We start from the raw sequence: 13,613 nt of genomic DNA on the forward strand, positions 1-13,613 counted from the left end.
GTATGGCTCATCAGCTTAATCCCACGGTAGTTAGTACAACTTTGAACATCGCCCTTGTTTTTAAAGATAGGTACTAATATACTTCTCCTCCATTCTTCCGGCATCTTGTTTGACCGAAAAATGAGATTAAAAAGCTTAGTTAACCAAACTATTGCTCTATCTCCTAGGCATCTCCACACCTCAATGGGAATACCATCAGGACCCAACGCTTTACCTCTCTTCATCCTCTTCAAAGCCTCCCCGATCTCTACCTCCTGAATTCTCCTCACAAAACGTCTGTTGGTATCGTCAAAAGAGTCATCTAACTCAAGGGTAGGGCTCTCACTCTCCCCATTAAACAACTTGTCGAAGTACTCTCTCCATCTATCCATGATCTCATCATCCTGCACTAGCAGTCGATCTGTCCCATCCTTAATGCATTTGATTTGGTTGATGTCCCTTGTCTTCCGCTCGCGGATCCTAGCCATCCTATAAATTTCCTTTTCCCCTTCTTTCGTGCCTAGCCGCTGATATAGGTCATCATACGCCTTACCTTTTGCTACACTCACAGCTCGCTTTGCAACCCTCTTCGCTAATTTATAGCCCTCGATGTTGGCTGCACTCTTGTCAAGATGGAGACGCTTGAAACACTCCTTCTTCTCCTTAATAGCCCTTTGCACCTCGTCGTTCCACCACCAGGTGTCTTTCCCCTCCTGTTTGCCTCCCTTACTCACGCCAAACACCTCTGAGGCCACCTTCCGAACACATGTTGCCATCTTTAGCCACATGTCATCTGCGTCTTCTCCTTCTTCCCAAGGCCCCTCACCTAGCATCCTTTCCTTAAACGCTTGTGCCGCTTCCCCTCTAAGCTTCCACCACTTTGTTCTCGCAATCTTGGTACATTTGTCCCGGTGGACACGTACCCGAAGACGAAAGTCCGCCACCACAAGCTTGTGTTGAGGGACAACACACTCCCCAGGTATCACCTTACAATCTAAGCAATCACGTCTATCCTCCCTCCTAGTAAGGATAAAGTCGATCTGACTCGAGTGTTGTCCACTACGAAACGTCACAAGATGTGATTCCCTCTTCTTAAACACGGTATTCGCTATCAACAAGTCGTAGGCTAACGCGAAGTTCAACACATCCTCCCCCTCTTGACTCCTGCTACCATACCCAAAACTCCCGTGCACTCGCTCGAACCCTACATTAGTCGCACCCACATGACAATTGAGATCTCCTCCTATGAAGAGTTTCTCGCTGGTAGGCACGGTACTAACCATGCTATCTAGATCTTCCCAGAACTGCATCTTGGTGCTCTCAATAAGGCCTACCTGAGGGGCATATGCACTGATCACATTCAAAACCGAATCTCCAACTACCAACCGGATTAGGATAATCCGGTCGCCTTGCCTTCTAACCTCTACGACTCTATCCTTAAGGCTCCTATCAATCAAGATGCCTACACCATTCCTACCCGGAGTTGCTCCCGTGTACCAAAGCTTGAAGCCAGTATCCTCAACCTCCTTCGCCTTCTGGCCCTTCCATTTAGTCTCTTGAACGCATAGAATATTTACACGCCTCCTAATTGCTACATCAACTAGCTCTCGCAACTTACCCGTTAGGGACCCTACGTTCCAGCTACCTATACGAAACCTAGTTGGCTCGGCTAGCTTCCTTACCCTTCGCACCCTTCGAGGGAAGTGCGAAGACCCTTGCTCATTTTTCACTACACCCGGGCGTAGATGTAGCGCGCCATTCAGGTGACGACCCGACCCTTGCTCACTTATCATCGTACCCAGGTCATGATACGACGCGCCCTTGGGGGGATGGCGACCCGGCCCTTGCCCATTTATCACCACACCCGGGTTCCGATGTAGCGCGTCGCTAAGAGGGTTACGCCCCAACGAGTTTCTTGTAGGTTTCATATCCATTAGAGTGGCATTTTTTATGCTGGTTTGCCAAAACCTAACGCAACCCTCCTCCTTTACCCGGGCTTGGGACCGGCTATGTTGAGACGACTCAGGAGAGAGAGTCTTCCAGTCAGCATAGGCGGAGTTTGCGTGATGCCATCACTATTATAATTAATGTAATACAATTATATAGTCAAGATATAATAAAGAAACATAAAGAATTATCGACTTCTGCTCGTATTCAGTAAAAAATGTGATATCATCAGCAGGACACTTCAGACATTTTACTACTCAAATCAGATAATTGACTCAAAATAATCAGGATTGCCATACACCCGGCTTATCTAGACAGTCGATTCTTCATACAGTTAGCTTATCACAGAATTTTGCTTCTTAGAAAAGCGAGCTCCAGATAAGCGAAAACAAACAGGGCCTTCGCAATTCCAATAAAATCAGCAGATGCCACCGCCGGAGAAGCAGAAGCAGCAGCTCGCCCGCCTCTGCGACCTTGTTGCCGCCTCCCTTCTCCCCCATCTCGTAAGCAAGCAAGCAACCATCGCCACCACGACACCTCATGCGGGAGGACGAGCGGTGCCTCCTCATTGCACTCTCCAGGGTAACCCCAGCTGTCCTGTAGTGTTAAATTAAGTTTCACGGGGCCGCGGCCTGATGGTTTATTCTGGCATCGTTTCAGGTAAACAAGGCAATTCAAGGATGGAACCAGCAGGAGGAGGAGGAGGAGGAGGAGGAGGAGGAGGAGCAGCAGCAATAGTGTGAATCCGATCAGGTATTTCTTCGAATTCAATAGATGTGTTTTTGTTCGATTGTCAATCTTCTGTGATTCCTGTTAGTTTTACATGGCCGATGTAGTTGTATGATGTGTAATTTACATTGTTAAATTTCTAAATTGCTTTCTTTTTAAAAAAAATTCTAAATTGCGTCTGCCCATGATTTATTGAACTATTACTTTATCTGCCCATGTTTTCAAATCGTCTAGTCGGACCTAGTCGCCTTGGGACCGATCAGACGACTAGTCGCGATTAGTCGTCGATCAGGCCGATTAGTCGAGAGCCTAGTCGGTCCTAGTCGTCTGCCTAGTCGTCCTAGTGTCCCAGGACCGATATGATATATGTACTACATATTACTTAATAAAAAGCAAGCATGAAGACAACAATGATGGTGGAAGTGTATGTGCGGGAACACTTCCACAGCTCTGTGGCGTCGATCCACATCTGCACATACACATAACACTAAGCAGAGGAGAGAAAGAAGCTAGAAGAATAGCAAGCAAGAGGGGAAGCGGAGCTCGAGTATGAGCAGACAGTAAAGCAGGGGAGGGGAGAGCATAGAGAAGAAGCACGAGCAGATAGTGAAGCAGGGGAGGGGAGAGCACAGAGAAGAAGCATGCCACTTACCGTCGGAGGAAGAGGAGGTCATCTTCAGGTGCTGCTGCTGGTGGCAGCCTTGCAGAACGCCGGCGCCCAAGGCCTGGCGGAGGCGGAGGCAGAGCCAGGAACTTAGGAAGCGGAAAAAAGAGGGTCGCCGGCCGCCAGGTCTTGCCGCGGTAGCAGCAGCAGGCCAGCAGCTGCGCCGGCGGACGTGCAGCAGGCGGCGGCGGTCCACGGGGCGGCGCAATTTTGGGCGGGGCAGCGCGATTTTGGCGCGGATTTGGCGGGCGGCGGCGGACGACGCTCGTGGTCTGGAGGAGCAGGCGGACGGTCGTGGTCTGGAGCTGGGAACTGCTGTGTCTGACTCTATATACCTAAAACCTAATGGGCCGCCTCTCCAGCCCACCACCGGCCCAAGCCCACAACGCAAAATAGCCCACCACCGGCTCGTGGTCTGATCGTTTTTCAAGCTGATCGGTGCGACTAATCGCGATTAGACGACGACTAATCGGACGACTAGAAAACTAGTCGCTCCAACCTAATCGGTGCCCCTTATCGAGGTCCATGGACCGATAAGCCCGACTAATCGCGACTAATCACGATTAGTCGGACGACTAGATAACATGGGTATCTGCTTCACGAGTGGTACTGTAACCATTTCACTCTGTTGTGTAACGTTCTCATGGAACTTCTAGGATCTGACAATCGACAAGTTTTTGACCAATCTGCAAAATTCATTGGTTTGGAATTGTGAGCACTACAGCAGCGCATGATGGCTTAGGCTTACAGAATGGAAAACAGTTTCACCGGAGATCAGTTACCCATGATTGACTTTGGTTTGATGAAATCATAATTCTTGTTCCATTATTCCCTTTGGAGCAAATAATACGTCCAATCCAATTTCCGTCTTAATCTTATGTTTGATGCTTCCATATCCTTTTAATCTCAGTCCACGTGGGCTGGAGGCGCTGGACAGATTCCATTTCTAAAGCAGTATGATTGAGTGAATCTAATTTTGCAGTACTTTGTAGCTGCTGACCGGAAAACTTGATTCAACAAACATCCATCTACAAGCAAATAAATTCTTGTTCATCTACTAAGTGTTGTCTTTGTGCACGCTGTATGTTTATGAGATATTCATGTTTTTTTGCTTTCATTTAGAAAATTGCTTCATGCCCTGGAGAAGGCCATAGTTGCTGTTTACCACCTGGGCAGCAGCCATACGATGGATTTGGCTGCCTGGAAAATATGGTCTCCATACTGGTAAAAAAAATCATATGCTTGTTTCCTTCCTTTATGCACCCTGTTTTCATGAAATATTAGTTCGTAGGACCATCATATGGCCTTTCTCTCTTTCATTTTCTCGAATATGCAGGAGAGCTGCATATCATTGCATTAAGAAGGAGAAGGCCAAAATAGCCGTACAACACACACCACTAAGCACCCAAGACACACACTACTACCCCAGCCACTGGGGAGTTACAGGATTACAAACTCGCCAAAAACTAAGATACCACCATGACCAACTAGGCTATCTCCAAACTCCTAGTCAGGCAGCGCGACAGCGACCGCTGCACTTAACCCTTTTGCACCTGCGAGCATCCAAAGTTCAGCTTCTTCATGCACAAGCAAGAGGGCTCTATCAACACCGGGAGCAACAGCTTCTTTCTGCTAATATGTAATTATGTATACTAGTAAAGTAATAAGGAAGCAAAGTGACAACCACCCTTGGCTAACCTGCTCAGCAATATGCAGGACTTTGTGTTCTAGTACCTCATTCAAGGGGCATAACGTTCTATTGTTTTTCAGAAATAGTCTCCATTGTATCTAACCTTTATTTACATTTACTACTTCAGTATTACATTCAAATCTGAGCCAGCATTAGACTATTTTCTTACATCTCATACCCTTTGGTTTGTTTTTGTCACTTAATTTATTCCTTGAAGTAGCAGTCTAGTATTAAAAATGCTATGATGTTTCCTCTACACAAGTGTCTTTTTGTAGTGCTTTTCATGCCACCGCATGGATAGCTTGTGCGGCACTGTGTTAAGAGTTACATTTCTATAGTGTTGCCCTGGTAAAGTGTTTTCTTTGGTGAACTATATCAATCTTTTGCACTACCCATTTCAGTTATAATCATTAGCTAGTATTATCTTATGTGAGTTGCTTGTACATTGTAGAGCACTAGCATGGCTAGTATGTTACTAAAACTTTCATGTTATGCCATCCTTTTCAGGTTGGTGTCCTTGGTTTCTGCACCTGCAGTGACTATGCCAAACACTCAGCTGGCAATATCCTGGTTTCCATATCCAGTGCCCTAATTAAGTTTGTATGCTTCTCATATTTTCACTTCTCTTCTTTTGGTGCACTCAGTTTAGACACCTGCTTATTCCATGGTTGTTGTCATATTCCTAGGAATCTATTTGGATTCAGTTTATTGAGCTTGTCTGGGTAGCTATACATGCAGCATCAAAATGTGTCCGTAGGTGTTTGGATGCAACCCTGGCTGAGGCAGCTCCAGCCAGACAGTGCCGTGAGCTGCAGGTGTCTGAAATCGGACACCTGGGAGCGCTGCCTGGACCAGGCAAGCTCTCCATGGCGCAAAGCAAACAGTCCCATAATGCTGTATCTTCTACAACTGACTCCAACAGCCACAACGTTACTTGTTCAAGCACCAGCATCACAAGCTTCATGACAGTACTTGACCAGTGTGGTTTCAATATCAGTGGGCAAATAATGCCCAGTCTCTTTCAAGTGTTACATGCTATCTTAAAGTTCCTTAAACACAGTGACAGTGAATTGAAAGATAACTTCATTTGTCTATCCGTTCATCATATTCAGAACATGCCTTGGGTTACTTTCCATCAATTACATACTGGAGAACTTGCCAACTGTATCAAGGATAGCGGATTTGGCTTCTGTAATGATTCAACACAGTCCGGAATCCTGACAGGCAGTCTTCTCCAGCTACTGTGTTCGTTACTTGAGCAAAGTTACCTGGAAGGTACAGATAGACAAGATATGTATGTGAAACTCGTGGATATAATTCCCAAGATAGTAGCTTCCTTACAGGAGCAACATGATGGCCCCGAAAGCCTTCATCAGTACTTAAAGCACAAATTTCTGGTAAGTTCAGACATTCAGAGCTCTTCTGCATCACTTATTGCTTGTTACTCTGGCTTCATGAACACTTGTTTTCCTTTTTAATGCAGATGGTAATGATGCGGCTAAAGCCTTACATGCAGCAACATTGCTCACATATTGTTTGTTGTTTAAAATTACTTCGGCAGTACTTTCATGACCTTATTCATGAACCTATCTCGCAACATATTGCTAAACTAGATAGTTGTTTAGAAGGATCTCCTTTTTTGTTGAATATGGTGGGTTTAGTTGAGAATCAGGATAAGTCAACCCGGCACTTGCAAAGGCAAGCTATTTATTTGTTCCTTAGTTGTTCCATATGTTTGTCTTACAACAGAAATGATGGCACAGTTAAATGTTCATGCAAGAGGAATGATTGTTTCTTGGGCCACAAAGTGCAAGGCTGCAGTGATCACTGCAGTTGTGTTGGCTTATCAGAAATTTCAGACTGGTTTCAGAGGTGTTACTTAGACATGAGTTTTGATTCAAAATCATCAACAGATTTTGCCTTATCCTTTCTGGAATTGTATATGGAGGAGGTATGCATCTATGCCCCCAATAATGAATTGCTAAAAAAATTTATTATTGTTCTAGGGAAACACAACTTAACTTTGGAGCCATTTAATTTGTTATCTTTCTTGAATAGTTTAGATTGGCATCAGTTGTAAATTTCTACTTCAGTTTGTCTTCACTAGTCATTATCATTCAGCGAAACATCATGCCCAATCAACCTTAATGCTAGCTGCTAACTAACACAACCTATCTCCTCTATTCTCTCTATCTGTCAAACTGAGTTAGAAAATGCCGAAGACAGTTATCTGCTTCTTTTGGCTAATTTATCAATTAGCAAGTTCTTACTTCATTCCCTACTCTAAAGAAGGCCCACCACCGGCTTTATGATTCTGAACAGTCTTGGTAATATGTTTAACGTTCATTCATATTTCAGGATGACATGCTATTCAGTATTCTCTTACAGCTTTTAGATGCTCCACACGTTTTCCTGAAAATGTAAGTAGGAAAATATTGTTTGTTACAGCTTTCCTGAAGATGCTTCTGTAAGTTGTGACCTTTTTTTGTCCAAACTCGCAGAGACATGGAAACTACTGAACTGATTGGTGCAAAACTGTTCTCAAGTATTTTTGACCCAATTCATCTTTTCCATCTATTGCTTTTGCTGGTGAGTCGATCCACATCCATCTATTGCTTTGGTTTTGTACAATGATTTCTGTAAGATAGCATCTTAACATTCAGGTCTTGTTCATCTCATTGTACAAGGGAATAGTGTGGGCCATTGGTCTAAAATAGTCCTGGGTAGGGGATATGATCCTTGTGTATTTATTTACCTCTTGGGTTATGGTACCGTAGCCCACAGGATAACTAGGAAGTTAATTAATTAGAGCTGTAATCATGATCAAGAGGACCTGGATAAGATTCACATTTGTTATGGGACATACCAAACAAAATTCAGTACATTAGGACTCATTAATTTGCTCAACCTGTGATACATTTTTCTTCATTTATTTTGTTTTTCAAATTTACTCTCCTGTTTCATAATGCCTATTTGAGCATAATGTTAATTTTTCTTCACTAAAATTATTCTGCAGTTGCACTATGATCACATGGTACTAGTTGACTACCTCATATCTAAAGATGTTGGTGTGCATTGTGCTCAATATCTCTTAAGGTTGGTAGCTATCTTGCATCTTTTTGCTTGTGTTCAGAATTTCAGATGGAACAAAGTGTCTTATGAATTGTGGCTTTTGACCTATCTTACACACATATACAACACAGGTGCCTATGCTTGGTTTTGCAGTCTTGGCATGCTTTTGTACATGATTCTGTTTACTTGACAAAAATAGAAAAACTTGACTGTAAAAGGCAGAGGACCTCCAGGGATATAAATAATGCTGGAGCCAGCTCAAGTAAAGAGTATAAGAATGGTTCTGGTTGTGATAAAGAAGGCAAGAATTCACAGAAGCTTTTCCTCAATGCTAAAGTATGTCTTTATTCATTAAAGAGAACAGTGGAAGATCTGCAAAAGAAGGGTTTGTTCCCTTACAATCCGAAGCCTCTCCTTAGAAGGTTTGTTATATGGCCATGGCTTTTATTTTTTCTGTTTGTGCCGTTTGATACCTTATTCTGCTGCTACTTTTGCCCCTTCAATTCCTTTTGGCTCATTAACGCAAAAGCAGTGGTATTTGCTAACCTAATAATTGAATCATTACTTTCAGCCTTCCATTTCTTATTAGGACCTAAATCTAGTTATTGTATTCTTGCCTGCCAGACATTTTCTTGCACCATGATTAGTTGCTAGGACATAAGAGTCGTTCAAATTAGATTTTGCTCATATTAATGATACATATATCTTTCATTTGCAGCCTGGCCAGGTTTGAGCAGCTGTGTGAGCAGGGATGAAATTTGAGTTACATACGGTGAGGACCTACTAATTTTAGTAATCATCAGATAGTTCTTCAGTGATGACTTGATTTGGTTCGATTTATATATTTGGTAAAAGGGAAGTGTAAATGCATCTTCCCATCCATGAATTGATCTAGCACTTGGAGATGGAGCATTTCAGAAATTGCTAAGGTACAATTTTTCATTAACCATTAAGCAGCACCATAACTTTGTGGCACTTGCCTTCTTTGTGTTGTACATTAATCTTTTTGACCTGTGTCCTTACTCATGTCGACTTGTGGACATGTTTTGGTCTATCTTTCAAGGTGTGGAATGATGCACGCAGAAAGATGGACACAGGAGAGATGCATGGTTGCATGAGGTAGAATTTGACCCATGACTTCAGAAGACCACAATTTTGTCACTGTGAAGTCTTTAAAATAGGCGAGTGGTACATCATAAGATCCACATGATGTATGCACCTTTGGATTGCATAAATCTTGATGATTATAAACTGAAGGGAAATGTTCTGAAGTCAGCTGGATATAACGAAAGCATGAGCATGGGTTATCTGGAGGAAGCTGGTAGTGTTTCATCTGTGGGGGCTGGTAGCATATCATCTGGAGGAAGCTGGACAATTGCAGACCATGAAAGACACTATTTAGGGTTTCACCTAATTGAAAACTGGAGATTCAGTGGGGTTGCACAAATATAAACAGTCGAAAATGCACAAATCATTGGTCTTACAAACACCGATATGATGATAACGTATACGTTGCCTTTTCGCGAAAAAGGCATTTGCCTGTAAAACTTAGTAGATTTCCAATTTATTGTTTCATAAGCTTTTCAAGACATTGTTTCACCCTATGCAAGACAGATTTATCCCCCAAAACAGGGGCAAATCTTATGGGCATCTCCTACATGCTAGCATTATCTAACTGATTGCAACATTAAGTAAACAAATATCTGGAGTTATTGGGATTATGAGATTTGTGGCACTTTGACCTAATCGCAATAGGAGGTTTCGTTTTGTTTGTTCCAAGGCAGCCATGTCAGCAAGAAAGGCAATGAGTTGATACTTGAAACTACCCATCAGATATATAATTTGCTAATGTTATTTCATAAATTCTGCACAACATTTAAATTCATGACTCGTCAAGAATTGCTATCTAATTGGTTTGATTTCGATGAAATTGCTTCGTTCTATCTCTTTTTAAAGTGATAATGATAATGGAACCAGTCAGGAGATGCCTTAATAATTCAGAAGTTTCATGTAGCAACAAAAGACTTTTGGTCCTACTAAAAAATAAAAGAGGAATTTGTTCACCTAGCTAGGTGGAATTGCACCCAAGTAATGGACTTTCAAAGTTTTCTCACTCGAATTCGCAACATCACCATGACCAAGCAGCCTCAGGGTTCGGTGCACTGAAGCGAACGACCTCATTGATGGTTTAGGAAGAACGAATGGCAGCTATGTACCTGTAAAAAAAGACTGAAAAATAAAAAAAATGAAGGGGAAGAGAGCGACCAAGAAAGAAATGAACAGATCAGGGGAACGGATCGGGGAAATCAAAAGAGGCAAAGAAAGAAAAAGGAAATCGAAGGGAGAGAAGATAGACCACTCTGATGTGAAATCGGAGGGGGATGGAAGAGGAAGCGAACGGATATACAGAACGAAATAGCAGCAAAAATAATCAAGGAGCAAAGAAAGAGCGAGGACATTGCTGTCATGCCCCAGGTGTTGGCGCCAACGGATGGAGGAAACGGCAAATTGAAAAAGCGTGTGCGCGTGAGTGTGGACCCTGCGGGTCAGTGTCGGCCAGGAGGGAATATGAATCCCGGTGCTGTGCAAGCACACGATCACGTTTTGTCAAGATGAACATTTGAGTTCTCGGGAGATAGGGTCCTCTGCCCCTCCCCGTATCCGAATTTGCGCTGCCTCTTGTGTGATCTCACGCCGGGAACTCGAATCCGCGGCCACAGGTAGTACAATGGCAGACGTGTTTGGGCTATAAAGTGAGAAGGGAGAGACGAAAGCCTTGGGATATAAAGTGAGAACTGAGAAGGGAAAGACGAAAGCCAAGTTATGGGAATGGAGAGGACTCAAAGAGAGAGAGAAAAAATGAAGGATAAGGGAATGGAGTCAGGGGTGCGGGAACACCAAGGCTGGAATCAACGCCGTGTTGACCAGCACGAATAGTAAGGGACTATTTGGTATGGTTTACTGGTTTCACTCGTGAAGCTAAAGCCAGTGAAGTAAAAAAAAACTGATTTTATCTGGCTTATAATTCATTTTAGTACAGACATATAAAACAATTTCACGTTACGTTATCTCAATTTGCGTGGAATAAGTTGAAGTCGAAGCTAAAATAAACTGTGCCAAGTGGATCGTAAGGAGGCCAGGACAAAATATGCGGCCACAAAGAGTTGCGCCAGCATCCCGAGAGTTTTTTTTTTTCAAAAATATATACCGCAATTTTTTTTTTACAGATCTGGCCTCATGTCGCCAGTTCAACTGACGGTAAGGGCATATCGCCGGATGAACCGGCGATACCCCAATCGGCCGGTTCATCTGGCGGAATTTCTTTTGACATGTGTAGTTCATTTTCAAAAAATTATAACTAATTTATATGAACTTGGATGAAGATAAACTTTATATGAAAATTATAGATCTCGACGAGATATACAACTTTTTAATTTAAACTTTTTCCATTTAGAGCTATTTTGGTGCTCAAATAATCGACACAAATTTTAGATCTAAAATTTAAATTTTGGTCTGAACAATGGACAACACACCTTCAAAAAATTATAATTAATTTATATAAACTAGTACGGAGATAAAATTTATATAGAAATTATAGAACTCAACAAGATCTACAACTTTATAGTTCAAAATTATTTCATTCTAAGCCATCTTGGTGCTCAAATAATTGTCACAAGCTTCAGATCCAAAATTAAATTTTAGATCTGGAGCATTTATCGATTATTTGAGCACCAATATGGCTCCAAATGAAAAAAGTTTGAACTACAAAGTTGTAGATCTCGTCGAGATCTATAGTTTTCATATAAACTTTATCTCCGTCCGAGTTCATATAAATTAGTTATGATTCGTCTCGCAATTTACAAGGAAACTATGCAATTTATTTTTTATTTCATCTAGATTTAATACTCCATGCATGTAAGATTCTCTTTTGGTGTGATAATTTTTGTCAGACCCGGGACAGCGGGACTGCTCATAGGCATATAATATTCTAGAGTAAGGGATAGCTCATGGATGTACCTTACCTATTTTGTAACTATCCGAATAGACGTAGAACTAGTTGCAGTACAAGGAAATTACCGATCCTGTTGTAATATGACTCCAATTGTACTCAGCTAGGACTTTTCATGTAACCCTGTCCCCCCCGGATATTTAAGGGCGGGTAGGGACCCCCTCAAAACACATCAACACCTAAGACAATACAAACAACCACACATGACGTAGGGTATTACGCAATTCGCGGTCCGAACCTGTCTAAATCTTTGTATTCCTTGCACCATCGAGTTTCAGAGCAGATGATCCCTACCTACAACCCTACTGCTAAGGGTATCCTTGAGCAGACTTGGAGGTAAACACCGATAGCTGGCGCGCCAGGTAGGAACTCAGCGAGTTCATCAGCGAGTTCGACGACCACCTTCGCTTTCAGCACCATGACGTTTCCTCAAGGCGCCACCTTCGTCTTCGGCTCGTGGGTTTGCATCGCTAATGGCTCAGGCGGCTTTGACAGCCACCTAGCCAATCCCATCGCACTAGAGGCAACTTCGTCGGAAAGCTACAACGATCTCGCCGGATCAGAGAATCACAGCGACATGCTGCTTTCCGACCTCGCCAAAGAGATCGAGCAGAAACTCGAAGACAACTCGGGTTCCACTCAGACTCAGATTGAGCTCAACCCGAATTCTACTCGGATTGAGAATCTCCTTGCTCGACCCATCTTTGGGTTGCGTAGCGCATCATCTACTTACCAACAGATGATCAAATCCATCTATGAAAATAGTTTGGATCAAACACTAGGCGTCGAGAACTCTTCAGCCACCGCTAGCCGGGAGGCACCCGTTTTTGACGTATACTCAGATCTAGACGAGTCGTCTAACGATAGCATGGATTTCATTACCGATGCGTTGGCAAAATTTCAACTCAAGTCGTGCCAGGATCTTTCACTCGCAGAACTACTCGATAACCTCCGAGAAGTTGCCAGCATGCACGATCTACCATTCCAACATGGTACTCCTCTTACACCCATACGGGAAACCAGTTCCGGGGGAACCGAACTAGCCGATTACGGATTAGACCTGGAAAGTTATACTCCAGAACGCCTGGTCTCCGTGATCAACCAGCCAGACGGGGGTGCTCCCAGCCAGCACGACCCTAATGAAACTCTGGATCAGATCTCAGATGATGATCTGACCCAACACACCCCCCAAGACGAAGATGAAGCTACTCGAATAGCCCGCAGAGCAAGAAATCAATGCAGGGGAGAGCGCAGGCCTCGAGTTGCTGAGCGTGCTCGAATCGAGCCACGTGATCTTAACCACGACTTCAATAACATCGCGGATCCAGTATTCACTACTCCTATCGCCGCGGTGACAGAAGCTACCTTGCATCTCATGCAGATGCCACGAAATCCGCAAACACAGCGCATCATCTAGCTCACTCACCATGCTGTGGAACAACTCGAGAGGCAAAACCCCTTGTCCTCGCTTCATGGCACCCGATCCAGGGCTACCGCAACAGTAATACCTCAAGCAAGCCATA

The 13,613-nt window shown here is 43.3% G+C and overlaps 1 protein-coding gene across 2 annotated transcripts; it reads left to right on the forward strand.

The window, feature by feature from the left end:
• Positions 1–2,046: 2,046 nt before the first annotated feature.
• LOC120689560 lies at positions 2,047–9,802 on the forward strand. 2 transcript variants are annotated; one of them, XM_039971860.1, is made up of 12 exons: positions 2,047–2,508; positions 2,587–2,679; positions 4,442–4,543; positions 5,517–5,609; positions 5,696–6,406; positions 6,493–6,960; positions 7,368–7,429; positions 7,511–7,598; positions 8,026–8,105; positions 8,213–8,503; positions 8,800–9,010; positions 9,145–9,802. In XM_039971860.1, exons 3-11 carry the CDS (start codon positions 4,529–4,531, stop codon positions 8,834–8,836), a joined length of 1,845 nt encoding a protein of 614 aa, XP_039827794.1. In that variant the 5' UTR covers positions 2,047–2,508; positions 2,587–2,679; positions 4,442–4,528; the 3' UTR covers positions 8,837–9,010; positions 9,145–9,802. The 2 variants fall into 2 exon arrangements, with proteins under 2 accessions (XP_039827794.1, XP_039827795.1); XM_039971861.1 differs by lacking the exons at positions 2,047–2,508; positions 2,587–2,679 and having other exon boundaries at positions 4,485–4,543; positions 5,517–5,605.
• The last annotated feature ends 3,811 nt before the right edge of the window (positions 9,803–13,613 follow it).

Source organism: Panicum virgatum, chromosome 9N (genome assembly GCF_016808335.1).
Source record: "Panicum virgatum strain AP13 chromosome 9N, P.virgatum_v5, whole genome shotgun sequence".
Taxonomy (NCBI): Eukaryota; Viridiplantae; Streptophyta; class Magnoliopsida; order Poales; family Poaceae; genus Panicum; species Panicum virgatum.